This window comes from Topomyia yanbarensis, chromosome 3, assembly GCF_030247195.1.
Source record: "Topomyia yanbarensis strain Yona2022 chromosome 3, ASM3024719v1, whole genome shotgun sequence".
Lineage (NCBI taxonomy): Eukaryota > Metazoa > Arthropoda > Insecta > Diptera > Culicidae > Topomyia > Topomyia yanbarensis.
In genome coordinates, this window is record NC_080672.1 from 139,125,120 (window position 1) to 139,151,742 (window position 26,623).

Below are 26,623 nucleotides of genomic sequence, written 5' to 3' on the forward strand. Positions count from 1 at the left end.
TTGAAATATTTCGTAAAATACTCGAATTTCTTTCTGAAATTTGTACACAATCTTCTCGATATAATTATAAATTATTTGAAAAAGCTAAAAAGATTTTTTTGGCTCCACCCTGAAAAAAAATTTGTTACTAATATTTGCATAATACATAAATTATTTAACAAAAACAAATATTACAAAAAAAATCTGCCGAGATCTTCGAAAACGCAGCTTTTATTATATAATGCTTTTTTCCAGAATTCTAATAGTTTCTCAGTTAGGAGGGAATGAAAAATGTCCAATTCTATTAAATTTATAAAACTTTAAAAAATCACTATATTATTAAAAGTCGATATTTGTATGTATGTGATTTATGGACTCCCAAACGGCTTAACCAATTGCCGTAAAAATTTATGCATAGTAGGAATTTGTTATGGAGCGTGTTTGTGTGCTATTGGTGGGGATTATCTGCCTACAAGAAGGCGCTTCGGAACAAATTATGGTTTCCTTTTATTTCGTTGAAAGTCGCATCAACGTGCGATGGGTATTAGCTAGTACTTTATAAAGTTCAAAAACTCATAACTTGAAAAAAAAAAAAGTCAAATTCAGCCAAAGTAAACAAATCGTGTCTATAATTTACAGCTAAAGAGTGCAAAAAAATTGAAGGGAACTAAAATTATAGTTGTAAATCGTGGAATGACTCGCATTCTGCAAATTTAAGACTTTTTTGGGGGTATTCTCATGTTAAAAGCAAATATTTTCTAAAGTCCCCCGAAATCAAAATTATTTTGATTACATAACTATATTAAGAAGATTATGTGAAAAAATCAGAATGGAACTCGAAGTGTTACGAGACATTTCAGTTATAACAGGCCTTTCGCTGGGCGTTTAGTGTAAAATTGCCATGTTTTATGTTTATAATTGTAATATCTCGCAAAGAATTCCACTGCCAAATTTTTACACAATCTTTTTAACACGATTTTAATACTTAAAGAAAATAATAAATAAAAAATTTGGTCCAGCCTTAAAAAAATTCAATTTGTTTCAAGTAATTGCAAATTTCATAAGTTATATAACAAAAAAATTGTGATTTTTTTTGGTAAGCTTATTTGAAAACGCAACTTTTTTATTTTATATTTTTAATATTAAAGCGCACATTGCTCTAATCTATTACAGAAATTCAATTTGCGTATGATTTAACTAACTTTCTTTATTCAGGCCAATATCTAGCATAAAATGAGTTTTGTTAGATACCATTACTAGCGATAAATGTTAATTTTGGGACAGTTTTTGTACTCAGTTTTCTATGAAACTTCTAATTTTTTATTATACAATTCGTTTACTTGAGTCGGTTCAATGCATTAGCTAAATGAAGCCTTGAGTCTTTAATATATTTCCACGATGTAAACAATGAAAATGATAAAACGCTAATGGTTGTCCAACAGATCTCGTGCGATTGACCTGTTTACTGATTGAGAAATATTTTTCATAACCAACCGCGTCTTGGTGGTCGTTCATATCTATCTTGTACACTTCCGTATTATTATCGTGGTCACTGCCATGGACATGGCAGTTCGCGAATATCTGATTTCATTTTTGTTTTGTCCCCTTACGGGCCACCAGTGTCGACTTCCTCAATGATGATGCTGACTGTTAATTTTGAGATACTAGACGCAGTTTTTGCCGTCAATACTATATGAACAGCAGCCACAAATTTGGCAATTGTTTGTTTTTCAGGTAATCGTATTGGAGACTATGGATGTGCAAAGATGTACGTGTATGATGATATTATCGCATTGCGTTTTGTGCGTGCAGGGTCAGCTAGGACGAAATCCTAGCTGACCCTACCCGTCTAATTCCTAGAAGTGTCCTTTATAATAAATTTTTTCCAAATGTGACAGGAATCTTTTAATGGCCACGGTTCAAAGAAGTTAAGTTTGTTTATTGGGGCTTTAACCTCCTGGTCGTTCGCCCGCGGTTCAAGTAAGTGGTATCAGATCTTGTAGCCGAACATTGATTTTCTCATCATCCATATATATGAGAATCAACCACGTGTTACAAGTTGCAAAATGACTGGTTTCGCATAGGCTAATTTGTTGAGTAACATAAGTACTGAATGCCTGACAAGGTAGAACTCGTTAAAGGCGATGTTCGTAAGCATAACCTCTATTTTCACCTTCAGCAAATATTTCCCATCATGAAATTCGGTTATGCAAATATTCCAGAAGTCAATAGCCTCCACGTTTGGCTGGAGCACCACTTCTTGCTTCTACGATTCAATCATCCGACGGATCACCCCAGCAAGAATTAAAGTAACAGTTTCTTTTGTTCTTCCGACGAGTCACACAATATGAAAGGAAGTGTGTTATCAGACTCGGCATACTGAGTAGATATCGTGACCGATGTCTTCGGTGGCTCGAAATAGCAATCTTCCTCACCATTCTCCCATTAATTTGTTGAAACCAAACAAGATACAATTTTTTTACGAGTTACCGAAAAACATGTTGCTTCTTAAATTTATTTTTGAAAAGTTTCGGGGGGGGCTTTAGCCCCCTAGCCCCCCCTCTGGCTACGTGCCTGGTTTGAAGCCCAAAAATCTAGCGAAAATTTAGCTCTTCTGCAAGATTTAGGTTATACTGGTTATGGCACAAAAATTACTACTTACATTATTTATGATAAGAATGTAAGAATCAATATATCATAATAATATACCTATAAAAATAATGTCTGCATTAACCATCATTTGCCATTCCTCACACGCCCCCCCCCCCCTCCCATCTCTCACTCTCTCTCTCTCTCGCTCTCTCTCTCTTTCTCTCTCTGTCTCTCTTCTATCGCATCTATCTAGCTATTTCTGTATGCATTTCTAAGTTGTGTGATAAGATCTTCTGCCAATCTGAAATATTTATTAATTGTAATTGCGAAGGTTTGAGAAAACAAAACTATTTTTGTCTGCTGCTACATCAACTCAACTTTAATTCAATTGTATTCAAAGCCTGTATCTACACTATAATTAACGAAATTCATGGCTATATCAGAAAAATATTTGGCTTAACTGGTTAATATGAAAGTTTGACGATGGAAATTTTCAAAAGAGACATTCCACGTGCGATATTTAAACTATTCGTATCTCTATTGAATTTTGAATGAAATATATGCTCAAAGACTGAAAGCTGAAGCCAGCAGGATTGGAATTTCCATCAACGTTTCGAAGACAAAATACATAAGAGGAAGAGGTTCTAGAGACGACAATGTGAACCTCCCATCCGAGTTCGGATTGACGGTGACGAAATCGAGATGGTCGACGAATTCATGTATTTGGGCTCACTGGTAACCGACGACAATGATAAAAGCAGAGAAATTCAGAGACGGATCATAGCGGGAAATCGTGTCTACTTTGGACTCCAGAGGACGCTCCGGTCGAACAAAATTCGCCGCCGCACGAAGTTGAATATCTTCAAGACGCTGATTAGATCGGTGGTCCTCTACGGCCACGAGACCTGGACTATGCTCGTGAGAACCAACGCGCCCTTGGAGTTTTCGAACAAAAGGTGTTGCGTACCATCTATGGTGGCGTGCAGATGGAAGACGGAACGTTGCGTAGGCGAATGAAGCATAAGTTGTATCAGCTGCACATTCGTTGTATTGGTACGAACTTTCATGAAAAATAACGGATCAAAGACCAAAAATATCCACAAATTAGATCCAGGAAAAGAAGTCTCCCAAAGTACCCACTCTCGATGGGGGATGCAACTACAATATGTCTTCTAACTTGTCGTCGTCCATATTTGAATATACTGAGTAGTTTGAACCATTTTTTTTTCACAATATTGGTCTGTATAGGACTCATTTATCCATATTTGCTGCACGAGAATTCCGAACGAAACAATACAAACACGGCTTTTATGCAATCGACATAGCCTAGACATTTCACACTGTTTACTTCAAATAAAAACTTTGAAATATCTACCTGTCTCATTCACGAATCGCACTATATTCAATTGCGCGTTAAAATACTGGACCAGTAAATTATGTTCTGCACATAAATCTTTTTTCGGGAATATGTGACCAAAAAGTAAACTTCGAATTCGTCAAGTAAAGAAGCATGAAAACAAAAAGAATAAAACCAAAAAAGATGGAAGCCCTAGAAAGTCCATTGCATATTTATTAGCCTTTTCTCAGAAGATGGGATTTTTAAAAACATTTCAAAACTTTCTGATGCAATGGTTTTCAAATTCGTACAATCCGGTTTATTCATTTTCTTTATTCAAAAATGTTTTTGGCTCAAATATATGGCCATTTCATTTTAATTAATTATTTCATTCCGCATTTATTCGTTTTGTTCATCTGCGTTCATTTTACTTATTTTATTCGTTTCATTCTTTGGAATCACTCTGATCAGTTTATTCTTTTTGTGCATTTTACTCATATCATTCATTGTTTTCATTGTATGCATTTTATTATTTTTTCCAGTTTATTCATTTTGTTCAGTTTCTCCATTTTAATAATTTGACTACTTTTTCAGTTTTAATCATTTCATCCAAATAATTTATTTGATTCAATTTATTTCTTTATATTAATTTATAACCTTTTACTGTTGTTCAATTTTTCATTTTAATCAATGCATTTAATTCTCCTCATTTTCTTTCTTCTTTTTATTCATTTTATCACTTCAGCTCATTTTGTTTATTTGATTCGTTTGTTTTATTTATGCATTTCATTTATTTTTTACTTTATTCATTTTGTTCATCCATTCTTTTTATTCATTTGATCCATTTCATTAATTTGATTCATTGTATTCACTGGATGACTTAAATCAATTTGATTCATTTAATTCATTTGCTTCATTTAATTAATTTGATTCGTGTGATTCATATGATTCATGTGATTCATTTGATTCATATGATTCATTTGATTTATTTGATTTATTTGATTTATTTGATTGATTTGATTCATTTGATTGATTTGATTCATTTGATTGATTTGATTCATTTGATTCATTTGATTCATTTGATTTATTTGATTCATTGGATTCGTTTGATTCATTTGATTGATTTGATTTATTTGATTCATTTGATTCATTTGATTCATTTGATTCATTTGATTCATTTGATTCATTTGATTCATTTGATTCATTTGATTCATTTAATTCATTTGATTCATTTGATTCATTTGATTGATTTGATTCATTTGATTGATTTGATTCATTTGATTCATTTGATTCATTTGATTCATTTGATTGATTTGATTTATTTGATTCATTTGATTCATTTGATTCATTTGATTCATTTGATTCATTTAATTCATTTGTTTCATTTAATTAATTTGATTCATGTGATTCATGTGATTCATTTGATTTATATGATTCATTTGATTTATTTGATTGATTTGATTCACTTGATTCATTTGATTGATTTGATTGATTTGATTCATTTGATTCAATTGATTCATTTGATTCATTTGATTCATTTGATTCATTTGATTCATTGGATTCGTTTGATTAATTTGATTCATTTGATTCATTTGATTCATTTGAATCATTTGATTCATTTGATTCATTTGATTCATTTGATTTATCTCATTCATTTGATTCATTTGATTCATTTGATTTATCTCATTCATTTAATTCATATCTTTAATTTTATGCATTTCATGTTCAGTCATTCGTTTTATTTCATTCAATTTGTTAGTATGAGTCAATTTATTCTATTAATCTTATAACTATTTCTAAATATAATCTTAATTTTTATGTAATAACCTAATCTAATTTGATTCGTGTATATTATAATATTGATTTCCATTCATTTTTCTACTCATTTTATGAATTTAAAAACCTATTGTTTCATTTTTTACTTTACTTTTTTATTTCGGTCGTTTTGTTGATTTCTATAATTTATTCAGTTTATTCGAGATTTTATTCGTGCAAGACTAGAAACTGTTTTCATCCCACCTCTAGTTGGGTGCCTACTTTTCGTGAGTTCTGCAAATTAATCCAATAGTGAAATGTGTAAGAAATGTCTCATCTCACTGCTAGGTGGATTAAATCGGTTTTTTGTTTAAAAACGAATTCAGCGTACAAAAATTACATAAAACCGTCCTATTTGAGCCGATACGGTAAAGTTTCGACTTTAATCCACCTTTTGTTCTAAGTCGTGCGTGCCACTGTGCTGCGTGGTCTTAAGATGTCCCTAAGTGTGGGCGCCACCCTCAGAGAGGCACTGAGATCTTGATCTGTTTTATAAAATAAGTGAAGATAAATCATAAATTATTACTCGAAAGTTGGCCTGTAGAAAAGATCATAAAAAAGTTAGATAGTTTATCATCGTCAAGAAAATCCACCCCGTACCGTGAGAATTGAAGTCTCATCAGTGCTGAAAGAAGTTCCCCAAAACCATAACGTTCTCGGCAACTAACCTAGACCAACCAGTCCTGCACTAAGATGCATCTCTGGTTGGAATGTTGAGCCTCTTGGATTTTTTTCGTTTTTGAGGTGAGCTCCTCGTTTTATTTCAAATTTCCAAGACCAGGAGCGGTTTTCTACAGCTTTATGCCAGCGCTTCCTCGAGTTGGCCTCTTAAAAAAATAATAGCTTTTACAAGGAATCTCATTTGCCTATAATTTTTAGAAGCAATAACAGATGTCCCCACACAAGGGGATGTTTCAAAATCTTTACTTACTGGAGAAAGGGGTTCTTGAAACCGCCAACCCTATTCACCCCATGCAGTAATGCCACAAGTACAGATTTATCTAGAAAGGTACAGATTTTTTAAGTATTTTTGGTACAGATTATGTACCGTGCAGATTACAGATTTTTGCAAAAAAAGTACACATTGGTACAAGTTTTTTTAACGTGACAGCAGCGTAAAATAATTTAACACTGCAAACCCAGTAAACAGCCGGCAAATATTGAGTTAGGCCTCTGACAAAATTACGGCGAGAAGCTAAGCTGGAGCTGTCGGCATTAAAATGCGAGATATGAGGAATCTGTTTGCAGCCAATTAAATGGTGCTTGCCACAGCAAAAGTAGACAATTCGCGCAGATCTGCTCGGCCTTCATTCAGACATCATTCCTTTGATTTGTAACAAGTTTGTCGCATATCGAATCTTAATTCGCCAGCCCGACTTGAAAATATGTACATCAAATAATATGTTTTTTCAAATAAGCTTTTTATTGTTTTTGTACAGAATCTAGTACAGATTTTTCTGTAGAAATGTACAGATTGAAAAGATTTTTCAACTTCCGTACAGATTTAATTGTGGCAACACTGTCAGCAACCACACCGTCGATCTCAACTATGTTAACGGACATGTAGACACGGTTGTCCTCTATATAAGACTTGTCGTCAGTAATGTCAGTTGTTTGCTTCAGACAGGGAATCCCTATTCTGCGTTTATCTGTCAAGCTATCTATAACGGATTAATATTTTTTTTCGAAAGCTTTAGAGTAATTTTCTTTTTCAACATCCATTTCATCCACTGGTCTTTTTCAGAAGAACTCCTTTATTCGCAGGCTTAGAACCCAACGCAAAGTGAATATTTGAAGAATACGAATGGTGGGACAGAAATTAGAGGAGATATAGGAAATATAAAATCGAGTCAGGAGATAATAAAGCAAAAGTGTGATCGCCTGTCGTTACTCGATATATATTGCTGGATGCTAATTCATGTTAATTCCAATTTAATGATATGCACCGTACTCATCTAACCAGTTCACCGCTCCCATAAATTGCCTCCTCAGTATACTGGTCTTGATATACCGTCTCCTTAATAGATGTCCCGCCCGTCGCCATCAAACACCTACCGTCTACTGATTCCACGCATGTACAGATTTGTGGCTAGAATTTACATAAAACGAACAACAGTGAAACAAGAATGATTTACGATCGAATCTTTCGAATATCGAGTTTTTCGGCGTTGTTACAAGTTTACAACCATCGGAAATAAATATAACGGTTGGTGAAGAAATATGAATGGTATGATAGAAGCAGGGTGTAATCCCTAATAAATTGTTTGCTCAGTTAACCGATCCACACATATAGTCTCCCGAAAAAATCCGTTCGTCGCCTTAAAACATCTAGCGTCAACTGATTTCAAGTAGTCTCCTAAAAAAACGCCTCGTTAATCACCTTCAAACACCTGACTACGAATGATATTACAAATAAAACCGGCAGTGTTCTCTTGGTGCTCTATATCGAAGTATTCTTTCAAGCATTGTAGTAAACATTACTACCCGATTAGATTGCCTTACAGACACTTAACTCTATGCAAACGATTTCACTCACACTACTTGGGAGTTTGTTTTCTTCCAGCTGTCATATATAAAACTGTCAGCGAATTTAAACATTTGAATAAGCTCTCGTAAAGTATCTATAATGGTGTTAAAATGCTGTATGTCGGTGTAAAACTTATTCGGGGGACGTACAATTCCGGTTGGTCATATTCTATCATGAAAATAATCCGACCGAAAAGTTATTTTCGATTTGTTTTCCTCCATGTATGACAGGTGGAGGAAAACAAACCGTTGAACACACTAATACAGTTACAGATTAGTACTCTACCGTTGCATTTTCATTGACAATGCTGCCAGCGCCGATATATACCGATACGTTAAACAATTTCTCGCCAAGGACGCTAGTCTTGGGAGAGCACTCAAAATTTTATTTGCCTCAAAAACTAAACGAAGATAATGAATGGCTGAATTTCAATGAATTAAAAAGGATTTAAAAACAAGTCCACTGAAAAACAGACAGAGAAAGAATGACCGGAACGGTGAGAATGAAGAAACGGAGAAAATTCATCATTTTTTTGGAAACATTGAGAAAAGATATGTCCTCAAGCAGGAATCGAACCTGCGATTTCCCAGTCTATAGTTAGGTGCGTTAACCACTCCGCCATCGAAGAACTGTGATGATGTCATCACATATTCCCAACAGTATCGTGATCAAAGTCTGGCGGCGACTGAGTCAGTAGTGATGTCTTTTTTTACTCGATTAACGCAAATAATCGATTAATTTCTAAAATAATCGAAAAATCAATAATCGATTACATGCTTTCGGTATAATCGAGCAAATCGAGTAGCTGCTATCAATTAATCGAGAGCATAATTAATGAAGGGTGGCATTGAAAATGAAAGTCGCAGGGCAAAAAAATATGACCAAACTTCTCCCAATTTTTCAAAATGTGTCGAGCGACCTTTTTTTTTTGGTTGACAAACTAGAATTTACTAAGTAATCGATTATTGATTTTAATCGATTATATTGGTCGATTAATCGAATGAATTAATCAAGCTCTCAAAAATTATTCGATTAACGGATAATCGATTATTTGCAAAAATCAGACATCACTATGAGTCAGCTAAGGGGGTGACCAGTGATAATAAATATCTCAAGCCTGAGCGCAGTCCACTGGACCAAAAAATAGATAACGAGAGAGATTTGGCCCGATCGATGAGAGGGAGAGGTGACGATCTGCTTACAGGAGACATTGGGAGTCGATAAGTCAATTAGGAGGTATTGGAGGCTGTGGCGGTGATCACGATACTGTTGGGAATATGTGATGACATCATCACAGTTCCTCGATGGCGGAGTGGTTAACGCACCTAACTAGAGACTGGGAAATCGCAGGTTCGATTCCTGCTTGAGGACATATCTTTTCTCAATGTTTCCAATAAAAAGATGTCTTTTCACCGTTTCTTCATTCTCACCGTTCCGATCATTCTTTCTCTGTCTGTTTTCCAGTGGTCAAATCCATAAAAATCCTTGAAAAAGGAATAAACAAAGACTGATGTTCAAAACAAGGGATTTAGAAACAACTTGGAACCGGCGTCAGACTGATGACTCGGGTGCTTTTAGGTCAACTCGTATGGCCTAAAAGATAAATCTCAGATCTGCCGAGGTTTGCTGACAAAACCTATACACTAATGTGTCTAGCCTGAACAAGGCTAGCAGGCTAAATAAAACTCCATCAAAATCGAAAGAGTTATACAAATTAACTCCTTAAAAAGGGAGATGTTTGTGGGACAGACGAAAAACGTGTCTTTTCAACACACGCTTTCTAGATTGTATCGATCCGGAGCTGGACAATGTTCACATATCTCATTCTAATCATTCGGACTCGTAGGCGTTAGCATGCACATTGTTTTCCACTGAATCAGTCAAGACAGCTTTGGTCCATACCAATCGCCTAGAAAAAATGGAATCCTCATCGAACTGCTGCAAAATGGATTGGATATTCTCAAATGTCTTGAAAAGGATTTTGCAGTCTTGCTACTACGTATATCCTAAAAACATGATGAGATATAACTGTTAGATTTATTGCCAAAGGTCAGGTCGGATTGATGCAATGCTTAGTAACCGCACTCTTTACTCGTCACTAAGACAGGCATAGATAAATAAGTTGAACATTTGTGGCTGTTATTAGGGTGGCATTTTGACATCTTTTCTATAGAACCTGGTTGCCGACAGCTTCATGAGGAAACACGACGAGCTTGGATTTCCGACCTATGGTTTGATTGTCAAATACTAATTACTGAACTTTGCATCGCAACACGCATTACGAGCTATTGGAAAGTGGTGTCGACAAGTTAAATTATCGGTTAATCCCAACAAAACTTTAACAGCTCTTTTCACGAGGAAGCGAATAATAACCGGGACTCGTCCCTTGCAGTTCTTTGACTCCGAGTTACTCTGTGCGAATTATGCCAAGTACGTTGGGGTTATGTTGGATTTCAAACTGAACTGATCTGCTCACATTGAGTTCAGAGACAAGAAATCGTGCATGGCCTTAGGGCAGTGCAGATGACCTTTCGGGAAAACTTCAAGTCTCAAACTCAAATACATCTGTTGGATTTGTTATCACCTTTTGGGTTTCTGCGACAATTGTGCATCCAATAATACTGTCATACGGATGTCTTGTGTGATGGCAAAGAAAGGAAGTGGTAACTATCCAATTAAAGCATAACCAACTGGAGGCTCTTCTAAATATCAAACCGTTACGCATACACCTCAAACAAGAAGCGCTATCATGTGGATACAGACTGTAGATTATTGATCTTTGGAACAGTAACAGCTTCCAGGCCATTCCGTGCGTAGTTTCCTTTTTCGAAAGGAGTGGCTGTCTGGCTATATGGAAAGAAAACAATAAGCGCAAGTGGTATGTTACACTGACTGCTCTCCGATAAAGAGAAGTTCTAATAATGGTGTCTATTGTCATAAAATGGTTTTGGAATAGTATCATTCGCTAGGTAGATACTGTAACTTTTTCATGCAGAAGTCTTCCCAATTATATTCGAGGTATAATCGGCTCTCAAACAGAGTTTGCCCGGTAAAGTTACAAATTTCTGCTCCGATAATCATGCTGCAATCAAGGCCCTTAGCTCGGATAACGATCTAAGTTAGTGATTATATCCAGCATTCAATTCGAATAACTTAGCATTGACAATACTAGCAGCCTCGTTTGGGATTGCCTTTGTTGGTACTAAGCCTGCTTTGACAATTTCAATAAGTTGGATAAAGAGAAAGATCCGGTCTTGGGCTTCAACCGAACACCGCAACTTTTGGCACAATCAACGAACTTGTCGTTCCAACAAAACTTATTTTTGGGAGAACCGTGCATAGTAATTTCGAAAACCTCTTGCACTTGTTGAAAAGACACTGTGGCGTGCTGATCAGGGATCTAACCTGCCTTTAACAGGTGTTCAATAACGAATGAGAATTTTTTAAGTTAAAAAACAAAATAATTTTTTTCAACGAATTCAGTATTTTTTATTAAAAACATAATGTTTATTCTTTAAAAAATGTCAATAAATATTGGAGAAGGGGCCCTGGTCACAAGGGCGGTGGACGGCACTGACGTCCATCTTCCGTAAACAATTCCGAATCCTGGTAGTCAACTGCTTCGAATCCTTGGCCTGCCAATTATTTTTGTACACTACGGCACTAAGGGAGCCGAAAAAATCCTCAATGGGATGGCACTGGGACAAGTTGCTTGGGTTGCTTTCATTCGGCACTTACGGTATATTTTTCCGCTCAAGATACTCCAGCGTCTTCTTGGCATAATAGGAAGATGCCTTGTCCGACCAGAGGACGTACTTTCCATCCGAATGATGTTCCTTTAAGAACGGCAGAAGAATTTTCTCAAGACACTCCTCCTGGTACACATGTTGATTGATGACCAGACCGCTGGGCTTGAACCACGGCTTTAAAGTCCGATATAACGATGTACACTTTTTTTCAAATTGTCGTTGGAATACTAGCTATCATTTCCTGGAATGTGGGTCTTCGAGAGCGAAAAGTAACTTTCGTCGTCCAGCACGAACGACGTCCCGCGATAGTTCTTCGTCATCCACCGGCACCGCGATTTCACCATCGCTATCTACTCGTCCGTGTACTCGGGGGACCGAGTCTTCTTCGGACGGATTAAACATTGCATGTATTAGTGCAACTACATATGTCGAAACATTTATAAAAGGGTACTTCTACATTGAATCGTGTTACTATATATGGCATCTTTATTTGCTCACGAAGTAGCTTAACCTAAACCAGATCGACGGGAGATGTATCTTTATGTGTTAACATGTTAAAACTTAACTTACTTTTCCAGGTTCTGAACGTGTTGATTCCCGGTGCGGGTACCATCCTGTCCGGAGGGCTCTGTTTATGCATCGGAAAGCCGAGATTCTCCCAGTACGACTCGATTAAGGGCCGCATCGGTTCGTTTATCATCAACTGCATCGTGGGTGTGTCGCAATGCTTCACGATTATCTTTTGTGTCGTCGGTTGGGGTTGGGCAATCTGGTGGGGTACCATAATGATCCGGCTAGCAAGTGAGTTTTCATCGGTATGGATTATGTTGCAATGTGTTCTAATAATTTGTTTTTTTTTATTTTTTCTACAGAACAACACCAAAAGATCCTAGAAATGGAAGCCAATCAAGAGGAGGGCGAGGAACAAACGACTCTATCACAGCGAACGGGTGCTTCCAACCCACCGGTTGCGATGGTTTCCCAAAGCAATCGGCGAGACGTTGAAACGGGTCGATAAGTTCGCTGGGAGTCGGAGGGCAGCTGCTGCCTTTGTCTACTACTTTGTACACACCAAACAGCACTACTACGACTGCTACTGTTGCAACCAGCGAACGTCACTTTCCCGCACAAACTACTTCAACCCACGGCGAGCAGTGTAGGCCAATTTCCTGTTTTTAAATCCGATCTTTTTGTAGTGACCCCTTTTGAAGTTTGGTCGAACCGGTCGAAATCTGTACGGAAGCAGAGCTTCGAGTCGTTTTTACTATGTACTTTCTACTATATACTGTTAAACTACTACAAACGAATGGACTAACGTTGCAAGGGAAGAATAAAGTCATGTCTTTTCACATTTTACAATATTGCAATGGAATCGGGGAGCCGTGAGTTAACTTTTCCGAAATTCTTCCTTTTATTATCCTTTGCGTTTTCATATTTTTTATAAAACTACGGTACTTTTTAGCACGATATATATTTTTTATGAGAAAAATATAAATACAACTCTGAATGACTTCTGAAAATAGATGATCTTTATCCACTGGAGCAACTTGGTTTGCAATTGATTCGCAAACTACAACTGATGGTTTGATTTTTACTTACAATGCTTTTACGTGAGTGAAAAGTTCGGCATAATATTGACTAATTCTAGATAGTAATTCGTGTTAGGTTTAATTATCTCATCGGTCAGTCAGGAAAAAAAACCTCTCATTGCCTTCTTTATATTTTATGCGTATTGTTTTAGTTAAATGGAGATAGAGAAACTGTGTGTGAGGGTTTGTTTCGCAAGGAATGCAGTCCGGTAATTTGCTTCGTATGTTTGGCTACAATCATGATATCTCTTAGTTGAAATACATATGGTATGTTATAGAGAGTGACCTCTGTGTTCTACGATTGTTCTGAAACCAGTATTCAGGAAGCCGGTATGGCCGCAGCTACAAGGCCAAAATACAACGGATCCGGTAAGCAGTCCTGCTATGTATCAAACACGGATTTATTAGATTTAGCTAAAGAGATTATGCACAACAGATGCCAAAAACAATGGTTTCAGTTTTTTTTTAACTATTTCTGTAATAATTTCAATATCAATAAATGAGGATGTCTCATTGAAAAGTTAAAAAGGTTAATCTTTGAAATCTGCTGTATTTATATCATTCCAATACTAGAAGCTACGATCTTAACGATTTAGAGAAAATTGTTAGCAAACAACTAAAAGCTTTAAATAGTTTTTTGGTTGTGATCGACTAGGAGATTGATAACAGATAATTATCTTTCTCCGGACCAAATCAACCTGGACACCGTATGACATCCGAGGCAGCAGTATCTCGGCTAAACAATGATCCACTGTGTCCTGCTCTCATGTCATGAGAAGCGACTGAAAATAGGAGTCCTCAAGTCAAGATGTTTTTTTTCCGAACTGACAGGACTAAAATATTCCAGTCGCACACGGAGTGTTATAGTTCTTACCTTTGCTGTGTTAGTCGAATCTCCGACACAGTGGACGTTTGTTTCTTCGCAAATCGTGGGATTCCAATAATGGTCATGTCCCTAATACTCATTAAAAGTCAGAGTTTTAATGTTTCGTGTTCCACTCGTCAGTAACTAACACCCACTTGCTGTCAATTAGACGATGTATTAACTCGATACTGTGCTAGCTAATAATGGCTCCGCTAGCACATTCCGTAGAAACGGGGTGGAGGCGTGGATTGACGAAACATTTGCCAGCCCGAGTCTGGCTCCAGGCATGGAATGGAGGGTAGACGAAGGCTACACCCATAGCGATCATTTAGCAATCCGCTTCAGGATCAACTATGGTGTGCAGTATCCGAGGGCGGGAGATCCCTGTCAGGTACGCGGGTGGAAGTCCAATCACTTCGACAGCGAAGTTTCACCGCGGCCGTCGGACTGGAGGCCAACACCGACAGTCTAAGCGGGGATGCGCTGGTAGCTGTTCTATCATGCGCGTGCGACGCCACTATGCCGAGAAAAAAAACTACCAAGAAACGGCAGATGCCCGGTATACTGGTGGAGTGCCGAGATTGCAGCTCTACGGTCAGCCTGTCTCAGAGCTAGACGTAGGATGCAAAGAGCTCGCAACGAGGATGCAAGAGAGAACCGCCGTGAAGTGTTTCGAGCTGCGAAATTGGCCCTTAACAAGGCTATTAAAAGCAGCAAGAGAGCGTGTTTCGACAACCTGTGTGAGAGTGCCAACGCGAATCCGTGGGGTGCCGACGACGTAACCTTGGAGGTCTACGGGGAGTCAATCCCTGAGGTAGAACTAACCGCAGAACACGCGATCAACACGGTGGAGGAATGGATGAGCGCGAGAGGCCTGGAGCTCGCTCATCATAAGATGAAGGTAGTTATCGTCAACAACCGCAAGTCGGCACAACATGCAGTTATCCATGTGGGAGAAGTCGCGATCACTTCACAGCGAAGTCTGAAGTCTCTCGGAGTCATTATAGACGACAAGCTGACCTTCGGCAGCCATGTCGACTATACATGCAAGAGAGCGTCGACTGCTGTTGCGGCTCTATCGAGGATGATGTCCAACAGCTCAAAGGTGTGCGCCAGTAGACGTAGGTTACTGGCAGGCGTTGCCGTATCTATCCTCAGGTACGGCGGCCCGTCATGGTCACGAGCACTGAGGGTAACCAGTTACCTACAGAAACAGAAACTGAGAGCACCTACCGCGTGATGTGCCTCAGAGTGATATCTGCCTACCGCACGGTATCACACGATGCATCCTGCGTGATAGTGAGCATGATGCCAGTCGGGCTGGTCATTCGGGAAGATGAGGAGTGTTTCGAGCTACGTGGAAATAGAGGAGCCCGCGAGCGCAGCAGGGTGACCTCGGTCGCCAGATGGCAGCGTGAGTGGGACAACTCCTCGAAAGGTAGGTGGACCCACCGGCTGATACCTAGCATATCGAGCTGGGTGGGAAGACCCCATGGGGAAGTTCACTTCCACCTGACACAATTCCTGTCAGGCCATGGCTGTTTCCGACAGTACCTCCACAGGTTCGGGCACGCGGAGGTCCCAACCTGCCCAGGTGTAGACGAAACTGCCGAACACATACTGTTCGTATGTCCTCATTTCGACGTCGAAAGAAGAGCAATGCTTGACGTTTGTGGCTGGGACACAACCCCTGATACCCTTATTCAGCGGATGTGTCAATCGGTGGAGAAGTGGAACGGTGTCTCGGCTGCTACCATCCAGATTGCCTGTAGGCTACAGGTAATCTGGCGAACCGAGCAACAGACGACGGGCATGGCTAACTAGTGATTGGTTAGTTGGAGCGAAAAAGGCCAAGCGCAAAAAAAAAGGGAGTGAATGGTCTGTTCATGCTGAGGCAGGTTTGGCGCAGCGACTGGCAACCGCGTAAGGGGTAAACCCAGCCACTCCGAAGCAAGACAGAAGAGTGAGTGCATAGGCGTATAAGTGGACTGCCTCGTGTCAAGACGGGAGGGTCGTAGCGTAGTATGTTGGGACTTAGCTATCGATGCCTCATGGCGTGGCAGAGGAGTGAAAGGGTGAGCATCCAAATCAGTCTCACACGGCATGTTAAGGGTGAGCACAAAAGTCAGCCTCACATGGTATGGTAGAGGCTAGCACAAAAGTAAGCCTAGCAAGGAATGAAAAAGGTGAGCACACAAGTCAGCCTCGCATGGTATGTCAGAAGTGGGGCCTAAGAAAAATGTCCCACATGGGATGCCAGGGGGAGTGACAGAGGTACAATAGAGTGGCACGATCGAGAGTGAACCAGGTGATAGGGTGAGCACCCAAGTCAACCTCACATGGAATGGGTGGGGCGAGCACAAAAGTAAGCCTAGCAAGGAATGAGTAAGGTGAGCACACAAGTCAGCCTCGCAAGGAACGAAAAAGGTGAGCACAAAAGTCAGCCTCATGTGGGAGTGTTTGAGAGTGAATCAAGGTGCGATAGAGAGAGCACCCAAGTAAGCCTCATACAGGACGTATGAACGCGTGAGTGAGAGTGAATGAGTACATTAAGTACAGCCATCCCCCAGAAGTAATACCGAGAGGTAGTTCCTGGGAGGAACGATGGCGGAGCCCAATGGAGTTTAGTCGGTATTAATGGCAGCGTCACCGTGTACTGGGCTAGGACGTAAAGGTCTTCTGCATTGTAAAAAAAGACGATGTATTAAAACTAACACCAAATTGGCGTCAGTTAGACACTATGCCCAAACAGTTCGAATAACATTTACCAGCCAGTTACTTTAGGTGTTTACACATGTTGTGGGAACTGTTTGGATTTAGTGTCAAACTGACGCCAATTTGATACATCGTCTAGCTGACAGCAAGTTGATGTTATTTACTGACGAGTGGAACACGAAACATTAAAATTCAACTTTTCAAAGTTAGGCCTTGTGTCCTTATGAGCAAATTAGTCAATCCATTTGTTTTCCTTTGGGTAAAAGACAAGTGTTTGGCTCTCATGCCAAAAGACAGTTCGTTTCCCTTTACTCGTCAGCGAGTCAGAGCTAACCGATACACCACTGGGTACCAGCCAGTTGCTTTATGCGTGCCTGTATGCTTGCGAATAATGCGCGTGTCTTATATCCGACCTCACAACTCGCGCTTTTTGTCACGGTCAATATAACTTTTGACCACATAAACAGGAAACACATCTATTGTTCGGCATATTTGCCACATAATCAATCATCATCTTCTAATGATTTCCAAAAGAGTTGTATCATACTGTGGTAGAAATGGGTTTCCACTCATAATCGGCAGTGATGCAAATGCCCATAATATAATTTGAGGCAGCTAAGATATCAATTTAAGAGGCACAGAATTGCTGAAATACTTAAATTGTACAAATCTTCAACATTTACACAATCTGGCAGGGAAGCGGTGTTAGGTGTAACTCTCTACTCTGACGGTATAACGCATGAGTTGCCAAACTGGCTTGCACTTAACGAGCTCGAACCGTCTAAATCTGATCATCAGTACATCGTCTCTGATCGTTGAAACGTAATCCCAAAACTACGAGTCGCCAAGCTCTAAGTTTCATGAGTATTTCCCCAGCGACTGAATCTCCAAGTAATTTGGATGAGGTCGTGGATAAAACAAACTCACTCATAGTAGCAGTATACCAAAAGGCTTGTCTGCTTCGAGTTATGTGTGCTTCTAGAGGAATTCCTTGGTGGAATAGCGAACTTATTAGAATCAAAAGTTATATAGAAGAGCCTTGAATCGCAGAAGCAGAGACAGGTCGGAGACATTTGAGTTAGTTCGCAAAACTTACATACACGCCCTTCGATCATCTGGGCGAAATTGCTGGAATCTTGGGCATTTGTTCGTAGAAATGAGACAACCGAATCGATCAAATGGGCGATTGAAAGTTTTACACCGATTAAGCCTCCGGGATAAAATGGAATCATTCCGATTCTACTTCAAAGAGGATATGAACACTTCAAGCATATTTTGAAAATAGTTCCTACTTGTAGTCCTGCAACAGGGTGCATTCCATTACCGTGGCAGGAACTAATTGTAAAATTCGTTTCTAAAGGTGGCCGCGTTATATATGAGGAGGTTAAGAGAGGAAGAGTCTGAGAGAGAGAAGATGTATCGCTCTCAAGATACACTGGCGTTCTTCAAGAAGCTGAATGACTCTCGCAAAGATTTTGTGCCGCGGGCCGAAATGTGTAGAGACAATGAAGGTGGCATCTTGACGGACGAACGTGAGGTGGTCGAAAGGTGGAGTACTACAATAAACATCTGAATGGTGCCCAGGCGGACAATCGGATGTTCGAGGAGGACGATTATGTCAATGTCGCAGCCGACGGGGATGTACCGGCGCTCACTATGAACGAGGTTAACGAGGCTATTCAACAGCTCAAGAACAACAAGGCAGCTGGTGAGGATGGTCTAGGAGCGGAACTCTTCAAGGTGGGTCCGGAAAAACTGACGGAAAGCATGCACCGAATAATCGAGAGGATCTGGGACAGAGAACAGCTACCGGAGGAGTATCACCCCGATATACAAGAAAGGCGACAAATTGGATTGTGAAAACTACAGAGCGATCACAGTGACGAATGCCGCTTACAAAGTGCATTCCAGATTCTGTTCCGGCGCCTATCACCGCTGGTAAATGAATTTGTCGGGAGTTATCAGGCCGGTTTCATCAACGGCAGATCAACAAACCACAAAATCTTTACTATACAGCAAATCCTCCAAAAATGCCGTGAATACCAGCTCCCCACACATCACTTGTTCATCGACTTTAAAGCCGCATATGACACGGTGGACCGTGTAGAGCTATGGAAAATGATGGACGAGAACGGCTTCCCTGGGAAGCTGACAAGACTGATTAAGGCTACGATGGATGGTGTAAGCTATTGTGTCAAAATTTCGGGCGGCCTTTCGGGTCCGTTTGAAACACGCAGGGGACTAAGACAAGGCGATGAGTTGTCCTACCTGCTGTTCAATATAGCGCTGGAAGGTGTAATGCGAAGAGCGGAGTTCAACATACGGGGCACGATTTTCACGAGGTCCGGATAGTTCGTGTGCTTCGCTGACGACGTGGACATAATCGGTAGAAACAAGGAGACGGTAGCAGACCTGTATACCCGACTGAAGCGCGAAGCAGCACGAATAGGACTGAAGATAAATGTGTCTAAGACAAAGTACATGCTATACATGCTGGCTGGCGGAACCAATCGCGATAGGGAACGCTTGGGCAGTAGTATTACGATCGACAGCGACGAGTTCGAGGTGGTTGACGAGTTCATCTATCTAGGCTCATTGGTGACTGCAGACAATAACACCAGCCGGGAGATCAGAAGGCGGGCTCCACAAAACTTTGAGATCCAGGAAGCTTCACCACCGCACGAAATGCGCCATGCACAACACACTGATTAGACCGGTGGTTCTCTACGGGCACGAAATGTGGACAATGCTCGAGGAGGATCTGCAAGCACTCGAAGTCTTCGAGAGAAGGGTGCTGAGAACGATCTTCGGTGGTGTGCAGGAGGATGGCGTGTGAAGGAGAAAGATGAACCACGAACTTGCGCGACTCTATGGTGAGCCAAGTATCCGGAAAGTAGCTCAAGCTGGAAGGGTACGGTGGGCGGGGCATGTTGCGAGTATGCCGGACAACAACCCCACCAAGTTGGTTTTCACCTCCAACCCGGCAGGTACAAGACGGAGAGGAGCGCAGCGTTCCCGGTGGCTGGACCAAGTGGAGCAGAACCTGGCGAGTATCGGGCACCTGAGAGGTTGGAGACAGCAACTGACCGAGTGACGTGGCGGAATATTGTGGAACAGATTAAATCATGTAAATATGATGTATAATCAGGAAATATAATATAAGTGCTAGACCGATCAGACTGACCTCCTTCCTTTTTATATCAGTTGATCGTTTAATCGACCGGTACATTCGGGATGTTAGCTTGGGCGAGCACCAACTTCATGCAATGCGGCATGCATATGTTGTTTACAACATTGAAAAAGGTTTTATCGCTAGGACAATCAAGCTTAGCAGTTTTTCTTGAAATTGAAGTTGAAGCTTTTGACAATGTGGCTTTCGACTCCATTTTGCAAGCAGCACGAGATACCTTTATATATCGTAAACTGGATACATGTAATGCTTAACAACCCACATCTGTGCTCATCGTTAGGACAAGTAGAGATAAGGAAACTAAGTGTCTGCGGATATTCTAAAGGTGGTGTTCTATCACCACTTTTATGGAACCTTGTTGCCAATGGCTTGCTGAGGAAACTTAATATGCTTGGGTTGCCGACATATGATTTCGACGATGATTGATGATTTTAATTTTTTTGAGTAATGGTGTCGTTGGACTATCAGTTAATCCAAATGAAACATCAATGGTGCTTTTCATGCAACGAAGAATTACAACCGGAGCTAATCCGTCGCAGTTCTTTAACTCTGAAATCATAGTTACAAATCAAGTTCAATACGTCGGGGGAAATTTCATAATTCAAAACTCAATTGGTCTGTTTGAAATAGCCACACAAGATTGTGGCCCCAAATTATTACTTGAGATGACTATATACTAGCTCTTAATGAACTTACACTTACATGTACGGAGCGGTAACTTGAAGAATGCGTAATTTGTTACACTGACGGTTCTTTGTTGGAGGGCCGAGCCGGTGCTGGTGTCTACTGTTGTGAAACGAAATTAGACCAATCTTATTCGCTTGGTAGAGACTACACCGTACTTCAAGCAGAAAATTTTCACAATCCTGTGTGACGTACAATCGGTACTTCAACAGGGAATTTGTGGTAAAATAATTAATTTATGCTCTGACAGTCAGGCTGCCTCAAAGGCATTTAGTATCTAGTTATCGATTGGATAATTAAAGCACAAGATTCGCTTTTGGGCTGCATCCGATCCGAACATACCAACCATTGGCATAATTTGCGTTCAAACAAAAACTTTTCTGCCATAATGAATCCGGAAAGATTCTATTGCTTTTTTTCAAGCGCAATTGCAGTATTCTAGTCAGTGTACTGACTGGACATTGCAAACTCAATTATCACAGGGCTACTATTCAGCGTGCTGAGTATTATTCGCATGACCATTGTTACCCTGCAATAATTCGATGGCGTATCCCAATTTTTGGTGCTTCTTACACGAACCTGTGTAAAGGTAGCTAAAACTCTAGGATATGCAATTCTTCCTAAACCAGTGTGGTTAAGAACTATAGGCGTAGGTTTGATTATTATTTCGGGAGTCAAGAATCCAGACTATTTACTGTTTTGTGTTGTGATTTTATTGTGTTATTTTCATTTACCCTACCTCAAGCGCATTCGGAACCACACGCTCAAGCGCATTCGTAACACCAACCAGTGTGTCTCAAGAAAGTCATCTAGGGCCACTGATCTTTCTCTTATTCATCAACGATCTCTGCAGCCGCATCAAGTCTGGAAAACTACTGTATGCTTATTATCTGAAAATAACAAGTCGACTCTGCTGTGCTCCAAGACGATATAGCCAATGGTGCTTGCGGAACGGTATGCAAATCAACGTCGATAAATGTAAGGTAAGTTTCGGACGCTCGGCAAATATAAGGCGTTGCGAATATACCCTTCAAGCCTGTGTCGTCGAGAGGGTGGATTCTATCCGTGACTTGGGAGTGTTTTTCGACAGAAAACTTCATTCAAGTTTTGCTTTATACAAACATCTAGAGCACGAAGCTCTAAAACTTTCATACGAAAGTACAAAGACTTGATAAAGTTGCAGAAAAAAAACCTTGAGAATTATTCATCAGCTCTGAACAACATAATCCGGACGGGAAACATTAATTTAGTTCGCGCTATCCCATTGTTCGGTACCTAGACTTAAGCACTATTTATCCTTAGACAACGCTATTTATCTACGCAAATCAGTTTGCCGCGTATGTATTCACTGTGGAAAGCTTTGTTCCTCGATTCCTTGATAATGTAAAATAAAGCCAAATTTGCACCTTTCGGATCCGATTCAGTAACGGTTCAGTTCCGTGTACGGACCCCAATATTCTTTCATACACATCAAATGCGAGCATTCACACTTGTCTGGCACTGCACCGTCCCGAAGACAAGTGTGAATGTTCGCATTTGAATAGGTGTAAATAGTGCTTAAGAATCTGTTGCGAAGTTTTTATTTGCAGCCTTAAGCCAAATTTACGCCTTTCCGATCCGATTGAGTGACGTTTCAGTACCTTGCACGGACGCCAATATTCTTTCATACAATTCAAATGCGAGCATTGACACTTGTCTCCGGGACGGTGCCGTGCCGGACAAGTGTGAATGCTAGTATTTCATTTGTCCTTATCAAATAAACAAATTGAAAAAAAAGTATTTCATTTGTGTGAAAGAACTAGCTAATACCCATCGCGCGTTGCTGCGACACTCTGCGAAATAGGAGGAAAACACAATTTGTTCCAAAGCGCCATCTGTTAGGCAGATAATCTCCAACTAATAGAAGACAAACACGCCCCATACCAAATACCTACTGTGTAAAATTTTTTACGGAAATCGGTTAAGCCGTTTTGGAGTCTATAAATCATATACATACAAACTTTGACTTTTATATATATATATAGATATTGGTGTCCGTGCACTGTCTTGACCCGGCACTGAAATGAGACAGATAGGTTTAAATAGTGCTATCCTATACGTTTAAACGTATAGGATGGATTGCAGGGCTAACACAGTGATCATAGTGACACCGACGGTAAGGAATGGCGCTTCTGCGTGAATGTGTTAGCAGCACACCACCCCACAGAAGTTGCAATATTGTCTCTGTCGCTCTGGTAAAATGGATAAAGAAGGGCAATAAAAAGAAACAAATACTGGAAGGAATTTGAAAGTACCAGAAAATGGCGGAAAGAGGCGGTTAGGGATGCTGATCTTAAGAGCTAAGCCTAACGAAGCAGAAGCTTGTGAATTTAGTGGAAAACTATGTAAAATGAAACTTTGGATGTAAGAAAGTAGCCTCTCCTTAACTTGTGACCAATTCTCTCTATCTCAATCAAATTTCCATTGTCAAATACAACTTAAACCTTAAACCTGACCAAATGTCATGAACAAAAACAACGACGGCGACGAGTGTTTAAATTCAAAGACCTTACCATTGTCATTGTTTCATTCTGCAATCCTGTAGGATTTTTATTTTCTTCTGCAATCAAATTTCCAAATTTGACAAAAATTATTAGGGACATGGGCTATGGAGATTCCGAATTGTTATATGTGTGTAACTTCCAATTTGAACCTTACTATGTGATGTTGATTGATTGATGTTAAAACATATGTTGAAGTCTTCTGCAGTTTACGCATTTTAGTGTTGCTGAGTTGCACGATCCGTTCTAAATGTATTAAAGGATAGGATTAAGTTAAAAGATACTAGTATTAGAGTTAAATTAGTTTCTTTATCTACACTACATTCGAATGACTAGAATATATTAATTTGTATTCGTTTTTGTTCTTATGCATCTTTTATCGTGTCAACCCTGCTGCTTCCCTTTCAAGAATGTTTCCATTGCAGGTTTACAAGTGTTTGCTTAAGTGTACAAATAAGCTAATTTCTGGTAAAAACAAGCAATTATTTACTAGCAACCGCTAGCGCGGGAGTTCACTATCCTTAAAAACAATAGCATCTAATAATCACCTAAGTAGTCCCAGTAGTATAAAAAGCATACAAAAATAATGTTATTTTTTGGATATTTTGATATTTATCACGAAACAGTCATCAGTATAAAACAAGAATAATAGTTTTATCCCTTCCCTAGTTCTTTTTGCCCTCACTGAAAAAGCAATACAGATGGTAATAATGAAATGTTTGCACATCATAATTTTAAAACAACTCTTTAACACAATTTCAATTCGAGCTGATTGCTCCTGAATTTAGCTAGCTTTGCCTGAAACTAACATGAGTTTCCTGTATGCGGAATTTTGCAAATATAAAGCTTCACGAATATTTACATCCAACTCATAAGTTACTAAAAAAGCTAAAAAAGTGATGAAATCCTTGTCAACGCGAGAGTCTTTCTGTAGCATATGATTTAATAATTAACGAAACGTCTTTTTCGACGATGGTCAAAAAGTGGAAAACTGTGTGAGTGTGAAAGTTTGAGCCCAATTGCCTCCAACCTCTTACTAAAACATCTAGGTAGGCATTTTCACTACAAGAAATCAAATTTCTCGGACGGAATTGATTAAGATTAACGAATCCAAAAGCCTTAACACCAATCGCAGTCCCAAACACTCGACAGTGTTAATGATTGCCTTTTCCTACTCCCTCGCCGGATTCTGTTTGAGACTGCTGTCGCGTGGCCAACAAAGTAGTACGATCGGAAATTCCTGTATGCATAAGTTAGTTGGAAAATGTTTCCTCGACGGAAAAGATGATAGAGTCTATGTACAATCTGTAAAATCAGAAATATCGTGAACACCAGATTGCTTATTTAAGAAGACATGTGTTCGTACCTCACATATTAAGTCCAAATCACCAATGCCTAGTTGAGTATTCAAAATCCGAGAGATGAAGGTCTCACTGGATAACACATTTTTCATCCTTGTGATTGATGTCCACAGTTTCCAGCTTGCGCTCGATCTCGTCATCGTCCTCAATGCTGCCAATGGTAAAAGTAAGCAAACATGTTTATAAGGTTTTCTGACTGCCTAAACAAAATACTGCGTCGCTGGCGCAGCGTCTAGCCCAATTTGAAAAAAATCGAATTCCAGAAATAGAGACAACGTCACGTTGGTTTGGCAGACTTTTCAAACCGGGCATAGACGTTCCGTCGGCGACGAATCGTTTTGTTTGACCCATATGAGTTGAACTTCTTACGCTTGTTCCTGACTGTGCAGATTTTGAACCAGCTCGTTTCGCTTGTCCACTATTGCTACAAGTTCGGCCAACAGTAGCGATTCCTTTTCGCGCTGTTCTTCCGTCTTTCGCCAGTCCTCGATTGAGAGGGCTGCTCGCAGTTCCAGATTAAGCATGTCGTACTTCTTCTCAAGATCGTTCTCTTGTTCGCTGCAAAAATAAATGGAAATGGGAATCATTAAACAACATTGCGAGCTAGGATTGCGATCAGATGAAAAACTCACAGTAGATTCAGCTGCATCTGTCGTCTCAGCAGTGCGTTCTTTTTATTCACTAGGGTGAACCATTGGGACATTAGCTGGTCTTCGGTTTCACTAACGTCTGGAAAATGAGTAGTAAGAAAAACCCTATATGAGCACAGATGGAAAATTTGAGCGCACATATGTATTAGGTTTGTTCGAATAATGGATTCTTGTTACCAAATTTCTCCAGAAAAACACAGTAAAAAAAACTACCTGAAGAAGAAAAAAATGCGAAGACAAGAATGACTTTCCGAAGAATGACAACAAGAAGAACCTGACTGAGTGACAAACAGAAACGACTGCTTTTCCGTATTCCAAGATGGCCGCTTTTCCAAGCTTTGAACCTTACACGTGCACCGAGAAGACACGGAACCGTCGATGCGATTCAATGAGGTAACAAGCGTAACTAATTATTGCTTCAACAAGTCACGATCGCACGAGGAAGCAATTTACAGTCTTCCCCGTAAGAAGCTAAGAAGAGTATGTGGTATCGATATATTTCGGACGGAAGATTTCGGGAATGAATAAAAGCGCAGGTTATTTGTATGACTGTTTAACGGATTCAATAAAAAATGAGAATTATTTCGGTCATGTTGCTAAAAACATTTTTTTTCGGCGAATTCAGCTTTTTTTTATAAAAAAACAAAATATTTATTCTTAACAAAAAAGGGCAGCGAATATTGGAGATGGTGCCCTAGTCAGCCGTACGACGCAACTTAGTCGCGATTCTCTCACAAGAGCGCTGGACGGCACTGACGTCCATCTTCCGAATGCAATTCCGGATGCTGGTGATCAACTGCTTCTAACCTTGGCCCGCACATTTATTTTTGTACACTATGACACTGAGGGAGCCGAAAAATCCTCAATGGGACTGCACTGGGGCAAATTGGTCGGATTCCTTTCTTTCGGCACATTATCTTTTTCTGCTCAAGATACTCCAGCATCTTCTTGGTGTAATGGGAAGACGCCTGGTGCGGCTAGAAGACGTACTTCCCATCCGCATGATGCTCCTTTAAGAACGGCAGAAGAAT

General features: G+C 39.8%; 2 protein-coding genes across 7 annotated transcripts in view; one reads left to right on the top strand and one right to left on the bottom strand.

Moving 5' to 3' along the window:
- Nucleotides 1-13,334, top strand: part of LOC131692720 (protein stum) — a 184,885-nt gene extending 171,551 nt beyond the window's left edge. For all 3 annotated transcript variants that reach the window (XM_058979942.1, XM_058979941.1, XM_058979943.1), the window contains 2 exons: nt 12,577-12,799; nt 12,871-13,334. In XM_058979942.1, the coding sequence (XP_058835925.1) occupies nt 12,577-12,799; nt 12,871-13,016 (369 nt within the window). In that variant the 3' untranslated portion in view covers nt 13,017-13,334. The remainder of the gene's footprint in view (nt 1-12,576; nt 12,800-12,870) is intronic.
- Nucleotides 13,335-13,385: 51 nt separating this feature from the next.
- Nucleotides 13,386-26,623, bottom strand: part of LOC131692721 (EH domain-binding protein 1) — a 67,590-nt gene continuing 54,352 nt past the window's right edge. For all 4 annotated transcript variants that reach the window (XM_058979945.1, XM_058979947.1, XM_058979946.1 and 1 more), the window contains 4 exons: nt 25,575-25,671; nt 25,312-25,500; nt 24,948-25,093; nt 13,386-24,886 (listed from right to left, as the gene is read on the bottom strand). In XM_058979945.1, coding sequence (XP_058835928.1) covers nt 25,012-25,093; nt 25,312-25,500; nt 25,575-25,671 — 368 coding nt within the window. In that variant the 3' untranslated portion in view covers nt 13,386-24,886; nt 24,948-25,011. The remainder of the gene's footprint in view (nt 24,887-24,947; nt 25,094-25,311; nt 25,501-25,574; nt 25,672-26,623) is intronic.